Source organism: Macaca fascicularis, chromosome 7 (genome assembly GCF_037993035.2).
Source record: "Macaca fascicularis isolate 582-1 chromosome 7, T2T-MFA8v1.1".
Lineage (NCBI taxonomy): Eukaryota > Metazoa > Chordata > Mammalia > Primates > Cercopithecidae > Macaca > Macaca fascicularis.
Genome location: NC_088381.1, coordinates 68452060 through 68471019, shown reverse-complemented (window position 1 = coordinate 68471019; position 18960 = coordinate 68452060). Strand labels below are relative to the sequence as shown.

Genomic DNA, 18960 nt, shown 5'->3' with positions numbered 1-18960 from the left:
GTGATCCACCTGCCTCAGCCTCCCAAAGTGCTGGGATTATAGGCATGAGCCACCGCACCCGGCCATGCCACATTTTCTTAATCCAGTCTATCACTGATGGACATTTGGGTTTGTTCCAAGTCTTTCCTATTGTGAATAGTGCCGCAATAAACATACGTGTGCATGTGTCTTTATAGTAGCATGATTTATAATCCTTTGGGTATATACCCAGTAATGGGATCATTGGGTCAAATGGTATTTCTAGTTCTAGATCCTTGAGGAATCGCCACACTGTCTTCCACAATGGTTTTAACTAGTTTACACTCCCACCAACAGTATAAAAGTGTTCCTATTTTTCCACATCCTCTCCAGCACCAGTTGTTTCCTGACTTTTTAATGATCACCCTTCAAACTGGTGTGAGATAGTATCTCATTGTGGTTTTGATTTGCATTTCTCTGATGGCCAGTGATGATGAGCATTTTTCTAAACATTTAAAATACATTTCTAAACAGAATGGGCCAACTCAGTCACAGTAACTGTTGATCTCTATAGCAGAGCAACCCACGAAGACAGAACTGATTTTTTTCCCATAATCAGGAGTGAAAAATATACAACTTGTTTCTGAACCAAAACCACAATTTCTGCAGTTCAAAATGTTTCACTGCTAATATGGCCCTGGTAGAAATTATGTAGTTTTTTTTCTTATTTAAAAAAAAAAATTAAAACAATTTCCTAAGACGCTGAATCCTCAATCTGGAATGTAGATTCTGAGCACACAGCAGCTCAGTTACCCTAAAAAATAAAGAAAAAATTCCCATCACCTGTCTCAGTAGGGCCTGAAAGGAGAGAAGTGGTGTGGGGAAACCCCTGCTTTAGTATGGAGAGTCACGGCCCCTTGACCCAGACCGAGACCGTGAGTAGCCATAGCTGGTCCTTCTCTCAGGATAAACTCGGATGTAGGAAGTTTCACTATCATGAGAGCAGAATTTGATGTCATCCAGTTTACGCAGGGCATATTCCATGTCTGCTTTTCTGAGATACTCAACCATCCCCACACCATCCTTCTGCACGTGGGCATAACAGACATCCCAAACTGCTCGCATGTGATCCTTCAGGTCCTGCCAGCTGCCTGATGGAGGAAGTGCTGAAACAAGAACTCGGAAATCAGATCTTCTTGTAGAAGGTCAATTCCCCCCACCATGGGGCCACCCACCCCGACCTCCATAAGTCCTGGGGAACTCCACACGAAGCCAACACTGGCCATAATCATAACCATTTCTTCCATAAATAGCATCCTCTGCATCTCGGGGGTCCTCAAAGTGCACGAAGGCAAAGGGCACAAGGCCGTGCCAGTTCTTGAGCTCGATTTCGTGGATGCGGTCGTACTTGTAGAAAAAGTCTTCCAGGTCCTTCTCGCGCACGTCGGTCGGAAGGCCCACCACGTAGATGCACCCATCACCCTCACTCATTCTCGCTCATCCGCCCAGCCCAACATCCGCACCGCTCGACGCCACGGGCCCGCGGGCCGCTGCCTCAGCACGACCCGCCCCCGCCCCCGGCAGCGTCCCCGCGGGCTCTGAGGCGCTCAGTCGCACTGCATTGTGGGAACGAGGCGCAATTGTGGTACTTCTGATACAGCAGTGTAGGAAATGAATGTAGCCAGGAACAGAGAGAAAAGAGACAAGAGGAAGGGTTTGGGGTGGGAAAGTATGGACCCGGCTCAGGGAAAAGGACCAGTTGGATGGATGAGAAGGACCAGCGGAAAAGAGGTAGATGCCAAAACAAGAGCAGGGTGCCCTTGCCCTGCCTCCAGTATGTTTCCAAGGCCTAACCTCTCAGACCAAACTGATTCCAGGGACTGGAAGGGTCCCAGAGACTCCATAGATGGCCTCACAACAAAAGCCAGACCTGTCACTGAACCACTGAACAGCCATTCAAGGAAGTTATTAAACTCTAGTGGGATGAATAAAGATTTGAATAAGTGATCCCTTGCGCTTGGCTGAGAGGAATAAGGGTAGTGCTGAGCCAATACACAGGTTTCTTTCTTTTTTTGGATCTCATACTTCATTTCAAAAAATTGAAATTTCAAAGGGAACATTTTGTCAAACTTTTTGAAGTGACAGCAAAATTCATCTGGAAAAAAAAATCAGTAGGTAAGAACTCCAAAGAATGTTTTTGAGAAAAGAAGGGAGTAATGATAGACCACTCACCCTATTGGACTTCAAAACATAAAACCACGAGACAATGATAAAAGCTGTTTGGTACCAAGTTAAAACCAGAAGGTCAAAGGTCATGGAGGGAATTTCATAAAAGGTCTAACTTGATAAATTAGGAACCAATAACTTATCTAAGAAAGAAAGAACCTCGCCCCCCCACCCCCACTTAAATAAATGCTATTGAGACAACTGCTTTGCAGCATTTTTTTTTTTTTTTTGAGATGGAATTTTGCTCTCATTGCCCAGGCTGGGGTAAAATGGCTCAATCTCGGGTCACTGGAACTTCTGTCTCCTGGGTTCAAGTGATTCTCCTGCCTCAGCCTCCCAAGTAGTTGGGATTACAGGCATGCGCCACCACGCTCAGGTAATTTTTGTATTTTTAGTAGAGACAGGGTTTCACCATGTGTTGTTCAGGCTAGTCTCAAACTCCTGACCTCAAGTGATCTACCCGCGTCAGCCTCCCAAAGCCCTGAGATTACAGGCATGAACCACCACATCTGGCCAGCAGCAAATAATTTAACTTGTATACATATTTCACCCCAAAATAAATCCCACATTTGCTTAACAGTTAAATTATTTTTAAATACAAAAGAAGGGAAGATTTTATTAAGGTCATAAAATTATTAGCAACAATATGGCTAGGTTTAATTTGTATTTGTTTTTGTTTCTTTGAGACGGAGTTTCGTTCTTGTTGCCTAGGCTGGAGTGCAATGGCGCAATCTTGGCTCACGGCAACCTCCGCCTCCCAGGTTCAAGCGATTCTCCTGCCTCAGCCTCCTGAATAGCTGGGATTACAGGCGTGTGCCACCATTCCCAGCTAATTTTTGTATTTTTAGTAGGACGAGGTTTCTCCATGTTGGTCAGGTTGGTCTCGAACTCCCGACCTCAGGTGATCCGCCCACCCCAGCCTCCCAAAGTGCTGGGATTACAGGGGTGAGCCACTGCGCCCAGCCCTTTTTTTTTTTTTTTTTTTTTTTTTTGAGACAAAGTCTCACTCTGCTGCCCAGGCTGGAGTGCAGTGGCGCAATCTTGGCTCACTGCAGCCTCGGCCTACTGGGTTCAAGTGATTCTCATGCCACAACCTCCTAAATAGCTGAGATTACAGGCGTACACCACCATGCCTGGCAAATTTTTTGTATTTTAGTAGAGATGATGTTTCGCCATGTTGACCAAGCTGGTCTCAAACTCCTGGACTCTAGTAATTTGCCTGCTTCAGCCTCCCAAAGTGCTGGGATTACGAGTGTGAGCCACTGTGCCGGGCCTAGGTTTAATTTTTAAACTTTGGAATCTAAAAACTAAATATATGAGAAGAATAAGGCAACTATACTAGCTTCCTAGAACCACCATAACAAAGAACCACAGGCCAGGGCTCACACTTGTAACCCCAGCACTTTGGGAGACTGAGGCAGAAGGATTGATTGCTTGAGCTCAGGAGTTGGGACCAGCCTGGGCAACACAGTCAGATCCTAATTCTACAAAAATAAAAAAATTAGCCAGGCATGGTGGCACGTGCCCGTAGTCCCAGCTACTCAGGAGGCTGAGGTGGGAGGAACACTTCCACCAAGATGTTGGAGGCTACAGTGAGCTATGATCGTTCTACTGCACTCCAGCCTAAGCAACAGAGCAAGAACCTATCTCTAAAAAAAAAACCAGAAAGTTCTACAGACGGTGGCTTGAACAACATAAATTTATTTGCTCACAGTTCTGGAGGCTGGAAGGCTGAGATTAAAATGTCAACAGGATTAGTTTCTTCTACAGCCTCTCTCTTTGGCTTGTAGATGGCTCTTGTGATATTGTAAAGAAATATATATATTTGGTCTCTATACCCCATTTCTGAGACAGAGCTCCTAAAACTCTTGACGATAGCGACGCTAGAATAACTTTTGTCCTAATATTTGGTCTTCCACCCAGTTCCTCACGCAGCAATCCTAAGACCTTTATAACTTCCTGAGTGATAGGAACATCTGACATGGAAATCCCTTGGAATTTCCTGGGTGATAGAAGCATCTTTTGTTATTAGATGGTTGGAACTTTTTTCTTTTTTTTTTTTTTTTTGACACTGAGTCTTGCTCTGTTGCCAAGGCTGGAGTGGTGCAGTAGTGCAGTGGTGCAATCTCAGCTCACTGCAACCTCCGCCTTCTGGGTTGAAGCAATTCTCCTGCCTCAGCCTCCCAAGTAGCTGGGGTAGCTACAGGCACCTACCACCACTCCTGGCAAATTTTTGTATTTTTAATGGAGATAGGGTTTCATCATGTTGGCCAGGCTGGTCCTGAACTCCTGACCTCAAGTGATCCACCCGCCTTGGCCTCTCAACATGCTAGGATTATAGGCATGAGCCGCTGCGCCCAGCCAAGGGTTGAAACTTTCAATCCCACTATTTGACCTCTGGGGAATGGGGAGTGGGGCTGATCGTTGAATTGATCACATGGCCAAAGATGCGATCAATCATGAAGCCTTCATGAAAACCCAAGAGGACAGGGTTTGGAGAGCTTCCAGATTGTGGAACATGTGAAGGTGCCTGGAGGGTGGAGTGCCTGGAGAGGGCATGGGCGCTCTGCGCCCCCGCTTCCATACCTCTCCCTATGCATCTCTTCATCTGGTTTTTGTCTGTATCCTTTATAATAAATGGGTAAATATAAATAAAGTTTCCCTGAGTTCTGTGAGCCACTCACAGAGTTGAACCCAAGGAGGAGGGCATGGGAACCCCTGATTTATAGCCAGTTGGTCAGAAGTATAGGTGACAACTTACCACTTGCAATTGGCATCTGAAACAGAAGGCAGTCTTGTGGCACTGAGCCCTTAACCTAAAAAATCTAAAACTAGATTGACTTGAATTACAGAACACCCAGTTAGTGTCCACTGGAGAACAGGTTGTTGGTGGGGAGAAATCTCCACCCATTTTTGTGGCCAGAGGTGAAGCACTCTCTGGTGAGTGGTGTGTATGAGAGTAGGAGAAACACACTTTGGGTTTTTCTGTCTCTTACAACCATCTTCTGTGTCTTCACATGGTCTTCCTTCTGCATGCCTATATCCAAATTTCCTCTTCTTATAAAGAAGTCAGTCATACTAGATTAGGGCCCCCCTTAATAACCTCGTTTTAACTTAATCACCTCAAAGGTAACATTCTGAGGTACTGGGGGCTAGGACTTCAACATATGCATTTTGGAGGGACACAAATCAGCCCATAAGAGCAACAAAAGGAAAAATATTTGGGATATGGTAAATAAAAGTTTAATATTCAAAATAGAGGCCAGGCGTGGTGGCTCACGCTTGTAATTCCAGCATTTTTGGAGGCCAAGGTGGGCAGATCACTTAAGGTCAGGAATTTGAGATTAGCCTGGCCAAGATGGTGAAACCCCATCTCTACTAAAAATACAAAAATTAGCCGAGTATGGTGGTACACACCTGTAATCCCAGCTACTCAGGAGGCTGAAGCACAAGAATCACTTGAACCCAGGAGGCGGAGGTTGCAGTGAGCCGAGATCGTGCCACTACACTCCAGCCTGGGCGACAGAGTGATACTCCATCTCAAAAAAAGAAAAAAAGGAACTGATATACATGTATAAGGTCTCTCTCCAGCATTCACTGTCAGGGCTGCTACAAGCCCATCTGCCATCTGCATGCCTCTCCAGGTAGACACAGCCCTGAGCTGTTGCTCCCTGTTCCATGTGTGGATCATGGGCTGGTATTCCTTGGCCAGATGCCCTTGTGCACGTGAACAATGTGCCTAACCATACTCAGAGGATGATCAAGAAGTGATCAGAGAATTGTGAATAAACCCATGAAAAAAGAATGTGTCTATATACAGCTGATAGAGTTGTATGAAACTGATGCACTCATATGTTGCCAAGACAATTCCAAAATGTGGCGAGCAGCTGTGTGTGGGGACTCACACAAACTAATTTCGCAGATGACACTCTGGTAACCCACAGCTTTGACCCAGGCACAAGAATTCAGCTTGAGAAATATCACCAGTGATAAAAATTAAAAATCAGGCTGGGCACAGTGACTAACGCCTGTAATCCCAGCACTTTGGGAGGCCGAGGCGGGCGGATCACAAGGCCAGGAGATCAAGACCATCCTGCTAACATGGTAAAACCCCGTCTCTACTAAACATACAAAAAAAATTAGCCAGGCGTGGTGGTGGGTGCCTGTAGTCCTAGCTACTCGGTAGGCTGAGGCAGGAGAAAGGCATGAACCCAAGAGGCGGAGCCTGCAGTGAGCCAACATCGCACCACTGCACTCCTGCCGGGGCAACAGATTGAGACTCCGTCAAAAAAAAAAAAAAATTATTGTGTGCAAAGTTAGTCACAGACATGCAACATTTAGAAATGACAGAAAATCAGAAATGTTTTCTGTTAGGAGAGGAAAGAACATGGTAACAGCCATAAAGAGGCAAATGACTGCTGCTAATGCTAAGAAATGAGTGACAAATGCTGAGAGGAAGAGAACCCGATACAACACGCGCCTTAGTCACAGGGCTGCAGAAATGCGTGAGTACCTAATGTCAAATGAGAAGAGAAGCACTAAGAAGTCACTATCCCAAGAATTTTAGAAACTGTCTTTCCTAAAGAGATTTTTTATGGAAAGCAAAATAGAAAGATGATGCCTTCCAGCATTATCTGAGGCCCTCACTATCTGTCATGTGAGGACAGAAGAAAATATCGAGCCCCATCATGTTATCTGAAACTCCCCCACCTGGGAGAATGTCCCCCAAATCCGAGGACATCTACTCTCCCAGGGTCAGGCCAGGGCCCAAAGATAATCACCCTCTTACCCTCCCAAACACAGATGAGACTGTGAGTTTCTTAGTGGGTAGGAGGCTGAGCTCAGGACACCTGGGGCATGGGCATAGGTACCGACCATTGAGCTGGGTAGGCCTGGGCAGCACCGAGGGCCTAGGAACAATGACAGAGCTGGGCACCAGCTTCCCTGAGATACAAATGCACAACACTGCACCCCAGGATCCTCCGTACACACACCCCACAGACAACTACACATTGATACCACCCACATATACCACAGACACTCCCATGTCCCCTGACAGACATACCTACACCTCACGGACAGCTCATACAAACATACCTACAGGCCCCACAGACACTCGTAGAATCCATACATAAACCCACAAAATCCTGCCTACACAACACCCGGAGAAACACACTCCCCCACATATAGACACCTACCATAGAAAAACTCTACATACACAAACCCCCACACTTGGACACCCACACAACTCACCTACACACCTACAAACCCCCCAGACATATACCACCACGAGACCTATCCCCACTCTCCCACACCCTCATAGAGACACACATATCCCATACATGTACCCCACAGGCACATATCACAAGATCTCTCCCTGCTGCCCCACACCCCCATAGAGACACACACACCACACATGTTTCCCCCCAATACACACGCCACAGTCACATCTAATACACAGACAACTTGGACCAAACTTGGTCTCTCCAGTCTCATTCACCAAAATGGTCCAGTGGACTCCTAGTTGAGATTTTTGATGATAAATGTAGGCTTCTAAGATCAAATATATCCAACCCCAGGAGTCCCCTGATCCCCTTCTGAGGGGTCACCCTGGGACAGCTTTTCCCTGGGCTTCCGTGGAAGGAGGGCCAAGTTTGCCCAATCTCCTTTAACTCTGGGTATTCCCTTCCTCACCACACCCAAAAATGCCACATGTGCCTGTCAAATGCACACACTCCAAGGCATCCTCCCCACCCAGCCTAGTGAGTACATTCCAGGCCCCTGAAGGGGAATGAGAGAGGGCAGAACCACTGGGCCTAAAGCAGCCAGCACAGGCAAGATTGACTGTGGAATATGCACTGACACAGACCTATGCACTGACACAGACCACAGCAACCACCTACGGTGAGACCGCCCTGGGCCTCTCATCCTCACTCCCACCAGCTTCCATTCCCAAGAGGCAGACACAGGGACTAAGGCACAACACCACCCTAAGGCCATGAAACATTATCTCCCATAGTCAGATCCCCTTACACTGGGCTCACTCTGACCTGACCCCTAGTCTGACCTAGCCTGAGGGACTCTTCTGGGGGTGGCTGGAGCCAGCCAGGGGGTCCAGCATGGCACTGGAGGTCAGTCATGCTCACCTCCCTTGATATACACCTCCCTGCCACCTCTTACCACCTAAGTTCCAGTCTACTGGCAGGCAGTGGCTGGCCAAACCCTGTCTGTGCTTTATCCTGTCCCCAAACCTCATCCAGAGCCCACTCCAGTAGGGGCCTATGGGGAGGAAAAGGTCAAGGTGGGACCTCAACCCTCAAATATTTTACTATCCTCCTCTCCTCACTCATACCCTCAGCCCCCATACTGTGCCCCTGACCACCTTCTCTGCCCAGCCTGGACCCTAAATGCCAGCCTAAGCCTCTGTCTGAGGAGGTGGGTCCTGAAGATATCTGGGCTGAGTGCAGCTGCCCATCCCTAGCCTTCCTGGCTGTGTGAGTAGGGGGTTCCTGTGGGTTCCTCTATACCGTAGTGGCTGGCTTTGGCTCTGGCCAGCCTCTGGGCAAGGTCCTTCCAGAGATGCTTCTGGGGTCGTGTCTTCCTCCTGGGCCTGCAGCCACCGAAGCTCCTCAGGCTCCAAGGCCTGGTACCAGGGCGGTGGCCCACCTTCGGGAGCCAGCACAGGGCTAGCAGCCTCTCGATCAGCTCCGCAGGCCCCTCTGACCCTGGGCCTCACCACCGCCCCCGGGAGCTGAAGGAATCGCTGCATCAGGTCCTTCTCCAGGATAGGACTGAGCTGGCCAGGGCACTGGGGCTCCTGTCATAGTTGCCAGACGGCCCGCCCCCAAAACTTGGTAACCAGATACTGGCAGGGAGGGAGGCTCCGGTTTCCTTTTCACTGCTCAGAGACAAGGCCTCCGGAGGGACAGAAGGGCAGGGACGGGGGACCAAGCCTACCCCCAGTCTCTGGGCAAGGGACTAGAGGGTCAGTGGAGTTGATAGAGAGGTGAGAGATGCCCTCTTCAGCTCCAATCCCACCACCACAATTAGACTGCAGCCTCCTGAGAAATCTTATATACCCTCTTCTCACTGACCCTAGGCATCTTAATCCTCACCTGCCTTTCCAGAACCAATACTTGATTTATTCCTTCCCATCAACCTTCTTTTATCTCTACTTCCTCCTAGCACCCTCCCCCACAACCCCTGTGTCCATCCCTCCAACTGGCTCACATCCTTGGCCCTCTTGTCCCACTAGTCTCTAATGCCACTGGCCTGCCAGTGGTGGGTGGCTTTTTTTTTTTTTTTTTTTTTTTTGAGATCAAGTTTCACTCTTGTTGCCCAGGCTGGAGTACAATGGCATGATCTCGGCTCACTGCAACCTCCGTCTCCTGGGTTCAAGCGATTCTCCTGCCTCAGCCTCCCAAGTAGGTGGGATTACAGGCATACGCCACCACGCCTGGCTAACTTTCGTATTTTTAGTAGAGACGTGGTTTCTCCATGTTGGTCAGGCTGGTCTGAAACTCCCAACCTTAGGTGATCTGCCCACCTCAGCCTCCCAAAGTGCTGGGATTACAGGTGTGAGTCACTGCACCTGGCCTGGCTGGCTTTATTCACTGTATTTGAAACCCCTTTGACCCTCAAGTCCCCATTCCCAGCCTTGCCCTTATGGCTTCACTACCTGGTTCCCAAAAAAGGGAAAGGCTTTAGATGAAATCCCCTGTATCTCCCTGCCCCAGACTCCCATCCATCTGCATTTATTTACTTATTTATTTATTTAGAGATGGAGTCTCACTCTGTTGCCCAGGCTGGAGTGCAGTGGTGCCATCTCAGCTCACTGTAATCTCCGCCTCCCCGGTTCAAGTGATTCTCCTGCTTCAGCCTCCTGAGTAGCTGGGATTACAGGCATTCGTTACCACAACTGGCTAATTTTTATATTTTTAGTAGAGAGGGGGTTTCGACATGTTGGCCAGGCTAGTCTCAAACTTTTGATCTCAAGTGCTCTGCCCGCCTCGGCTTCCCAAAGTGCTAGAATTACAGGCATGAGCCACTGTACCCAGTCTCCATCTGCATTATACTCTCCTCTCCTCCTGCCCTCTTCCCTCTAGGCAGAGCTGGTCCTCCCCGCTTCCAGGCTAGACCTCCCATCCAGCTCAGTAAGCCTCCCCCCCTCCCATCACTCAGCGTTCTGTACTTCCTTTCTTCCCTTCAGCCTCTTTCTCACCAATTGCTCCTTCCCATCAGCAGTTAAACTTGCTCGAGGCTCTCCCAGTCTAATATTAACAATAAACAAAAACATGGAGTCATACATTTTAGGAAACAAACAAACAAAAAAACCCAAAATAACAAAATAGACAAACTTCCTTGAACTGAGGTTCTCCTCCAGCAGCTTTCTCTTTTACAGTCAAATTTCTTGAAAGCAAAATTCCCATCCACTGTTTTATCTATTCACCTCCTATGTGATCCTTTATTCATTTAAATCTGGCTTTAGATGCCGATTTAGAATTTGGAGTTGAAGGGTCATGATCTCTGCAACTTAAAATGGTTCAACCAAAAAAAGTATACGAATAGATAGTTAGATAAAGCAAATATGGCACGATGTCAATGACGGTTGAATCTAGACATATGATATACATGTGTTCATTGTACTATTAATTTCATTTTTCTGTATGTTTTAAATCATGTACAACAGAATGTTGGGAAATAAATAATCTAGCTCCTGTTCTCCACATTTTGCCAGAATTTGTCTCCCAGGGCAGAAGGTGGGGAATAGAGTAGAAAGGAATTGAGCTCTTCTTTGTCAACCAATGGTCATAATTTTTTTTCCTTGTTTGATTTGACCTTAATGGGCATTGAAACTACTGACCACTCCCTCCTTGAAATTACACTGTTTTCTTTCAGCTTTTAGTTCACTTCTTGGGTACCCTGAAACACTTTCCACTGTTCTCTGGTCACCTCTGATGTTGGTATCTTCAGGGTTCTGACTTATGCAGTGTCTGAACTCATTTTATACCTTCTCCCTGAGTTATCTTCACTTCTGTGGCTTTAATTAACATATATATGTTAATAATTCCCTAATCTCTCTCCTGGAACCAAAATCGTAATATCCAGCTACCTAATAGGGTAATATGTCCCTCAGAGTTTACAATCTCAGTATGTCCAAAGCTGGGCTCAACATTAATTTTCCACAAATTTACTTGTAACATCTTTATTTCCAATTACACCATCATCCATCCAGTTGCAGGAACTAGTAACCTGAGTAACATTCTTGTCAGCCCTCTGAGCCCAAGCTAAGCCATCATATCCCCTCTGACCTGCACTATACATCCAGAGGGCCTGAAGGAACTGAAGAATCACAAAAGAAGTGAAAATGGCTTGTTCCTGTCTTAACTGATGACACTACCTTGTGAAATTCCTTCTCCTGGCTCATTCTGGCTCAAAAGCTCCCCCACTGAGCACCTTGTGTCTCCGGCCCCTGCCCACCAGAGAACAACCCCCTTTGACTATAATTTGACTACCCAAATCCTATAAAACGGCCCCACCCCTATCTCCCTTTGCTGACTCTTTTTTCAGACTCAGCCTGCCTGCACCCAGGTGATAAAAAGCTTTATTGCTCACACAAAGCCTGTTTGGTGGTCTCTTCACATGGACGTGCATGAAATTTGGTGCCATGACTTGGATCGGGGGACCTCCCTTGGGAGATGAATCTCCTGTCCTCCTGCTCTTTGCTCTGAAAAGAAAGATCAACCTACAACCTCGGGTCCTCAGACAAACCAGCCCAAGGAGTATCTCACCAATTTTAAATAGGATAAGCGGCCTCTTTTTACTCTCTTCTCCAGCCCCTCTCACTATCCCTCAACCTCTTTCTCCTTTCAATCTTGGCGCCATCTTTCAGTCTCTCCCTTCTCTTAATTTCAGTTCCTTTCCTTTTCTGGTAGAGACAGAGGAGATGCGTTTTATCCGTGAACCCAAAACTCCAGCACCGGTCACGGACTCAGGAAGACAGTCTTCCCTTGGTGTTTAATCACTGTGGGGACGCCTGCTTGATTATTCACCCACGTTTTGGAGGTGTCTGATCACCACAGGGATGACTGCCTTGATCCTTCACCCTTTGTGGCAAGCACCACTTTTTGGGGGACAAGCACCCCCACCCCTTCTCCACTTTCCTAGGGGGCAAGCACCCCTGACCCCTTCTCTCTGTGTCTCTACCCTCTCTTTTCTCTCCACTTTCCTGGGGGGCAAGCACCACCCACCCCTTCTCTCCATGTCTCTACCCTCTCTTTTCTCTGAGCTTGCTTCCATCACTATGGGCAACATTCCACCCTCCATTCCTCCTTCTTCTCCCTTAGCCTGTGTTCTCAAGAACTTAAAACCTCTTCAATTCACACCTGACCTAAAACCTAAATGCCTTATTTTCTTCTGCAATGCCGCTTAACCCCAATAGAAACTCGACAATGATTCAAAATAGCCAGAAAACGGCACTTTCGATTTTTCCATCCTACAAGATCTAGGTAATTCTTGTCGTAAAACGGGCAAATGGTCTGTGGTGCCTGATGTTCAGGCATTCTTTTACACATCGTCCCTCCCTAGTCTCTGTTCCCAATGCGACTCGTCCCAAATCCTCTTTCTTTCCCTCCTGCCTGTCCCCTCAGTCCCAACCCCAAGCATTGCTGAGTCTTTTCGATCTTCCTTTTCTACCAACCCATCTGACCTCTCACCTCATCCCCAGAATACTCCTCAGGTGGCTCCCCACCAGGCTGAATCAGACTCCAATTCTTCCTCAGCTTCTGCTCCTCTGCCCTATAATCCTATCACCTCCTCTCCCCACACCCAGTCCAGCTTACAGTTTTGTTCCACGACTAGCCCTCCCCGACCTGCCCAACAATTTCCTCTTAAAGAGGTGGCTGGAGCTAAAGAAATAGTCAAGGTTAATGCTCCTTTTTCTTTATCCGACCTCTCCCAAATCAGTTAGCATTTAGGTTCTTTTTCATCAAATATAAAAACCCAGCCCAGTTCATGGCTCGTTTCGCAGCAACCCTGAGACGCTTTACAGCCCTAGTCCTAAAAGGTCAAAAGGCTATCTTATTCTCAATATACATTTTATTACCCAATCTGCTCCCAACACTACATAAAACTCCAAAATTTAAATTCTGACCCTCAAACCCCACAACAGGACTTCATTAACCTCACCTTCAAGGTGTACAATAATAGAATAGAGGCAGCCAAGTAACAGTGTATTTCTGAGTTGCAATTCCTTGCCTCCACTGTGAGAGAAACCCTAGCCACATCTCCAGCACACAAGAACTTCAAAATGCCTAAGCTGCAGCAGTCAAGCATTCCTATAGGACCTTATCCATCAGGATCTTGCTTCAAGTACCAGAAATCTGGCCACTGGGCCAAGGAATGCCCGCAGCCTGGGATTCCTCCTAAGCCTTGTCCCATCTGTGCGGGACCCCACTGGAAATCGGACTGTCCAACTCACCCGGCAGCCACTCCCAGAACCCCTGGAGCTCTGGCCCAATGCCCTCTGACTGATTCCTTCCCAAATCTTCTCAGCTTAGCGGCTGAAGACTGATGGTGCCCAATCACCTCGGAAGCTTCCTGGACCATCACAGATGCTTTGGGTAACTCTTACAGTGGAGGGTAAATCTGTCGCCTTCTTAATCAATGGAGGCTACCAACTCCACATTACCTTCTTTTCAAAGGCCTATTTCCTTTGCCTCCATAACTGTTGTGGGTATTGATGGCCAGGCTTCTAAACCTCTTAAAACTCCCCAACTCTGGTGCCAACTTGGACAATATTCTTTTACACACTCCTTTTCAGTTATCCCCACCTGCCCAGTTCCCTTATTAGGTCGAGACATTTTAACTAAATTATATGCTTCCCTGACTATTCCTAGGCTACAGCCACACCTCATTGCTGCCCTTTTCCCCAGTTCAAAGCCTCCTTCGCATCCTCCCCTTGTATCTCCCCACCTTAATCCTCAAGCATAGGACACCTCTATTCCCTCCTTGGCAACCAACCGATCATGTACCCCTCACCATCCCATTAAAACCTAATCACCCTTACCCTGCTCAACGCCAATATCCCATCCCACAGCAGGCTTTAAAAGGATTAAAGCCTGTTATCACTCGCCTGTTACAGCATGGCCTTTTAAAGCCTATAAACTCTCCTTACAATTCCCCCGTTTTACCTGTCCAAAAGTCGGACAAGTCTTACAAGTTAGTTCAGGATCTGCATCTTATCAACCAAGTTGTTTTGCCTATCCACCCCATGGTGCCAAACCCATATACTCTCTTATCCTTAAAACCTCCCTCCACAACCCATTATTCTGTTCTGGATCTCAAACATGCTTTCTTTACTATTCATTTGCACCCTTCATCCCAGCCTTTCTTCACTTTCACTTGGACTGACCCTGACACCCATCAGGCTCAGCAAACTACCTGGGCTGTACTGCCGCAAGGCTTCACAGACAGCCCCCATTACTTCAGTCAAGCCCAAATTTCTTCCTCATCTGCTACCTATCTCAGCATAATTCTCATGAAAACACACGTGCTTTCCCTGCTGATCATGTCCAGCTAATCTCCCAAACCCCAATCCCTTCTACGAAATAACAGCTCCTTTCCTTCCTAGGCATAGTTAGATACTTCTGCCTTTGGATACCTAGTTTTACCATCCTGACTAAACCATCATATAAACTCACAAAAGCAAACCTAGCTGATTCCACAGATCCTAAATCCTTTCACCACTCCTTTCCGTTCCTTAAAAACAGCCCTAGAAGCTACTCCCACACTAGCTCTCCCTAACTCATCCCAACCCTTTTTCATCACACACAGCCAAAGTGCAGGGCTGTGCAGTCAGAATTCTTACACAACAGCCAGGACCGCACCCTGTAGCCTTTCTGTCCAAACAACTTGACCTTACTGTTTTAGCCTAGTCCGCATGTCTGCGTGTGGCGGCTGCCACTGCTTTAATACTTTTAGAGGCCCTCAAAATCACAAACTATGCTCAACTCACTCTCGACAGTTCTCATAACTTCCAAAATGTATTTTCTTCCTCACACCTGACACATATACTTTCTGCCCCCCTCCACTACCTCTCAGAAAGCCGAACTCATTGCCTTAACTCGGGCCCTCACTCTTGCAAAGGGACTATGCATCAATATTTATACTGACTCTAAATATGCCTTCCATACCATGAACCACCATGCTGTTATATGGACGAAAAGAGGTTTCCTCACTATGCAAGGGTCCTCCATCATTAATTCCTCTTTAATAAAAACTCTCCTCAATGCAGATTTACTTCCAAAGGAAGATGGAGTCATTCACTGCAAGGGCCATCAAAAGATCCCGTCACTCAGGGCAATGTTTATGCTGATAACTTAGCTAAAAAAGCAGGTAGCTCCAACTTCCGTCCCTCATGGCCAGTTTTTCTCCTCTTCAGTCACTCCCACATACCGCCCCACTGAAACTTCCACTTATGAGTCTCCTCCCACACAAGGCAAATGGTTCTTAGCCCAAGGAAAATATCTCCTTCTAGCCTCACAGGCCCATTCTATTCTGTTGTCATTTCATAACCTCTTCCATGTAGGTTGCAAGCCACTAGCCTGCCTCTTAGAACCTCACATTTCCTTTCCATTGTGGAAATCTATCCTGAAGGAAATCACTTCTCAGTGTTCCATCTGCTATTCTACTACTCCTCAGGGATTGTTCAAGCCCCCTCCCTTCCCTACACCTCAAGCTCAGAGATTTACCCCTGCCCAGGACAAGCAAATTGACTTTACTCACATGCCCCAAGTCAGGAAACTAAAATACCTCTTGGTCTGGGTAGACACTTTCACTGGATGGGTAGAGGCCTTTCCCACAGGGTCTGAGAAGGCCACTGCAGTCATTTCTTCCCTTCTGTCAGACATAATTCCTCAGTTTGGCCTTGCCACCTCTATACAGTCCAATAACACACCGGCCTTTACTAGTCAAATCACCCAAGCAGTTTCTCAGGCTCTTGGTATTCAGTGAAACCTTCATACCCCTTACTGTCCTCAATCTTCAGAAAAGGTAGAACAGACTAATGGCCTTTTAAAAATACACGTCACCAAGCTCAGCCCCCAACTTAAAAAGGACTGGACGATACTTTTACCACTTGCCCTTCTCAGAATTCGGGGCTGTCTCGGAATGCTACAGGGTACAGCCCATTTGAGCTCCTGTATGGACACTCCTTTTTATTAGGCCCCAGTCTCATTCCAGACACCAGATCAACTTGGCTGTGCCCCAAAAAATTTGTCATCCCTACGATCTTCTGACTAGTCATACTCCTATTCACCGTTCTCAACTACTCATAAATGCCCTGCTCTTGTTTACACTGCTGGTTTACATTGCTTCTCCAAGCCATCACAACTGATGTCTCCTGGTGCTATCCTCAAACCGCCACTATTAACTCCCTCTTAAAGTAAATAAATGATCTTTGCTGGCAGGGCTATGCTGAACCTCCTTGGGCACTCTAATTGGATGTCCTGGGTCCTCCCAATTCTTAGTCCTTTAATACCTGTTTTTCTCCTTCTCTAAATTCCATTTAGTTTTTCAATTCATACAAAACTGTATCCAGGCCATCACCAATAATTCTATAAGACAAATGTTTCTTCTAACAACCTCACAATATCACCCCTTACCACAAAATCTTCCTTCAGCTTAATCTCTCCCACTCTAGGTTCCCACGCTGCCCCTAATCCCGCTCGAAGCAGCCCTTTGAGGCTCTGGAGAAGCAGTATCTCTCCATACCACCCCCCTCAAAATTTTTGCTGCCAACACGTCAACACTATTTTATGTTATTTTTCTTATTAATAAAAAGACAGGAATGTCAGGCCTCTGAGCCCAAGCTAAGCTATCATATCCCTTGTGACCTACACATATACATCCAGATGGCCTGAAGTAACTAAAGAATCACAAAAGAAGTGAAAATGGCTTGTTCCTGTCTTAACTGATGACACTACCTTGTGAAATTTCTTCTCCTGGCTCATCCTGGCTCAAAAACTCCCCCACTGAGCACCTTGTGTCTCCTGCCCCTGACCGCCAGAGAACAACCCCCTTTGACTATAATTTGACTACCCAAATCCTATAAAACGGCCCCACCCCTATCTCCCTTTGCTGACTCTTTTTTCAGACTCAGCCTGCCTGCACCCAGGTGATTAAAAAGTTTTATTGCTCACACAAAACCTGTTTGGTGGTCTCTTCACACAGATGTGCATGAAAATCCTCATCTTCTCCCCCGTCCCTCAAACCCCCACCCAATATCCAATTAATCATCATGTCTGAGGCTTCCTCCTCTTCCACAGCCTCAAATTTTCTGCCTCTCCCCTGGTCTAGGTCACCATCATGCCCGGCCTGTGAACTTCAAGACCCACCTCGCTTGTCTCTTGCTCAATCTGGCCCACCTCCAATCTCTTCTCCACAATGCAGCAGCCTGAGTTCCTTCTAAAATAGAAATCTGATTATGTCGCCTGCTTAAAACCCTTCAGGAGTCCTCCCCACCCTCTTTTCTGGTCAGTCCAGTGGCTCACACAGATGGCTCTCAACCTTCCTGAAAGCCCTTTCCTCTGCCTGGAACATACCTCAGGCTCCTGTCTCCCTTCTCTCTGGCACCAGAGACCAGGTCCTCTCCCTGCTTCCACAGCCCCCATTACACTCAAGTGTCCCTGACTGCTTTATCTGTGCTCCCCTCTAAGAGCAACCTGAGGACAAGAAGGGTCTCATGTTCACAGTTGTATTCCGTGACTAGTTCAGGACTCGACACAGCTGGCTTTTCATAAATGCTTGTAGCAGAATTTACGAATAAACAAATGAAGAAACAAACGAAAGAATCAAAGGTGGGGGAGGGTGTGAAGGTGGAGTTGAACTATAGGGGCAATGCCGGGAGCAGGAATGTGACGATTGGATGGAGATGGGGACCAGCCGGAGGGGAAATGAATTTGCAGCAGGGGCCAGGCTGGGAGGCTGTGCAAGAACATCCAGGGCCTGCCTTCCTGGAGAGGCCCCAGGCTCAAACTCAAGTTCGCTGACTCAGACTCCTCCCCCACATTTTTGGGAAGCCAACCCGCCTAGCACGAAAAAGGAAGGAAACCCGTAACGCAACGCTGCAAACCAGAGAAACACCTGGAACCGGTGGGTTTCTCCTCCCCAAACCGAGGTGGCCCATCCCCCGCCAGCCCCTATCCACCCCGCGCCGCGTCCTAGGGGCCGGGGTGCCAGCGCTACCCGCGCTGGGCCGGGGCTCCAGGCCGCAAGAGGGGGCTCGGCGGGCTTCCGGTCGGCGCGGCCGGGGCGGCGCTGGGTCCGGGTGCTGTCCATGGTGCCCGCGCGCCTCGCACCAGCCCCGGCCCCAGCCCTCCCGCGAGCCTCCTCACGGGCTCCCTCACCGCTTGTAGTCGGAGGAGAAGATGCCGCCGCTCGCGGGGTCGTGGCCGTACTCGGGCTCCCCGGGGCCAGCGGAGCCGCCCTTGTCTTCGCTGTAGGCGGGGGCGGCAGACATGGGGCGGCCAGGGAGAAGACTTCGCCGAGGAGGAGGTTGCGGGGCCGGAGGCCGGTTGAAGCCGAGGAAGGGAACGCGGGCCGGTACGGGCCGGGCTGGCGGGGCCGGTACGGGCCGGGCTGGCGAGGCCGGCGGCGCGGCAGGGGTTCAGCAGAGACCACAGTGTGCGGCGGCGGAGGCTGCGCGCGGATTTCTCAATCAGGGCCGCGCGCTGAGGTCTTAAAGGCACCAGCGCCAGCCCAGCGGAGGGCGAGTCC

General features: G+C 48.1%; 1 protein-coding gene and 1 pseudogene across 5 annotated transcripts in view; both read right to left on the bottom strand.

The window, feature by feature from the left end:
* Window positions 1-18960, bottom strand: part of AP3B2 (adaptor related protein complex 3 subunit beta 2) — a 50490-nt gene extending 31530 nt beyond the window's left edge. For 3 of the 5 annotated variants that reach the window (XR_012415288.1, XM_005560319.3, XM_073996576.1), the window contains exon 1: window positions 18591-18960. Coding sequence is in view for 3 of the 5 variants with exons in the window: in XM_005560319.3 (XP_005560376.1) it covers window positions 18591-18703 (113 nt within the window). In the remaining 2 variants the exon portion in view is untranslated. Of the gene's footprint in view, window positions 1-8711; window positions 8969-18590 lie in introns of those variants that run through there. The other 2 variants (XR_012415287.1, XM_065548326.2) reach the window with 1 other exon arrangement.
* On the bottom strand, window positions 685-1611 carry LOC141407225 (serine/arginine-rich splicing factor 9 pseudogene; annotated as a pseudogene).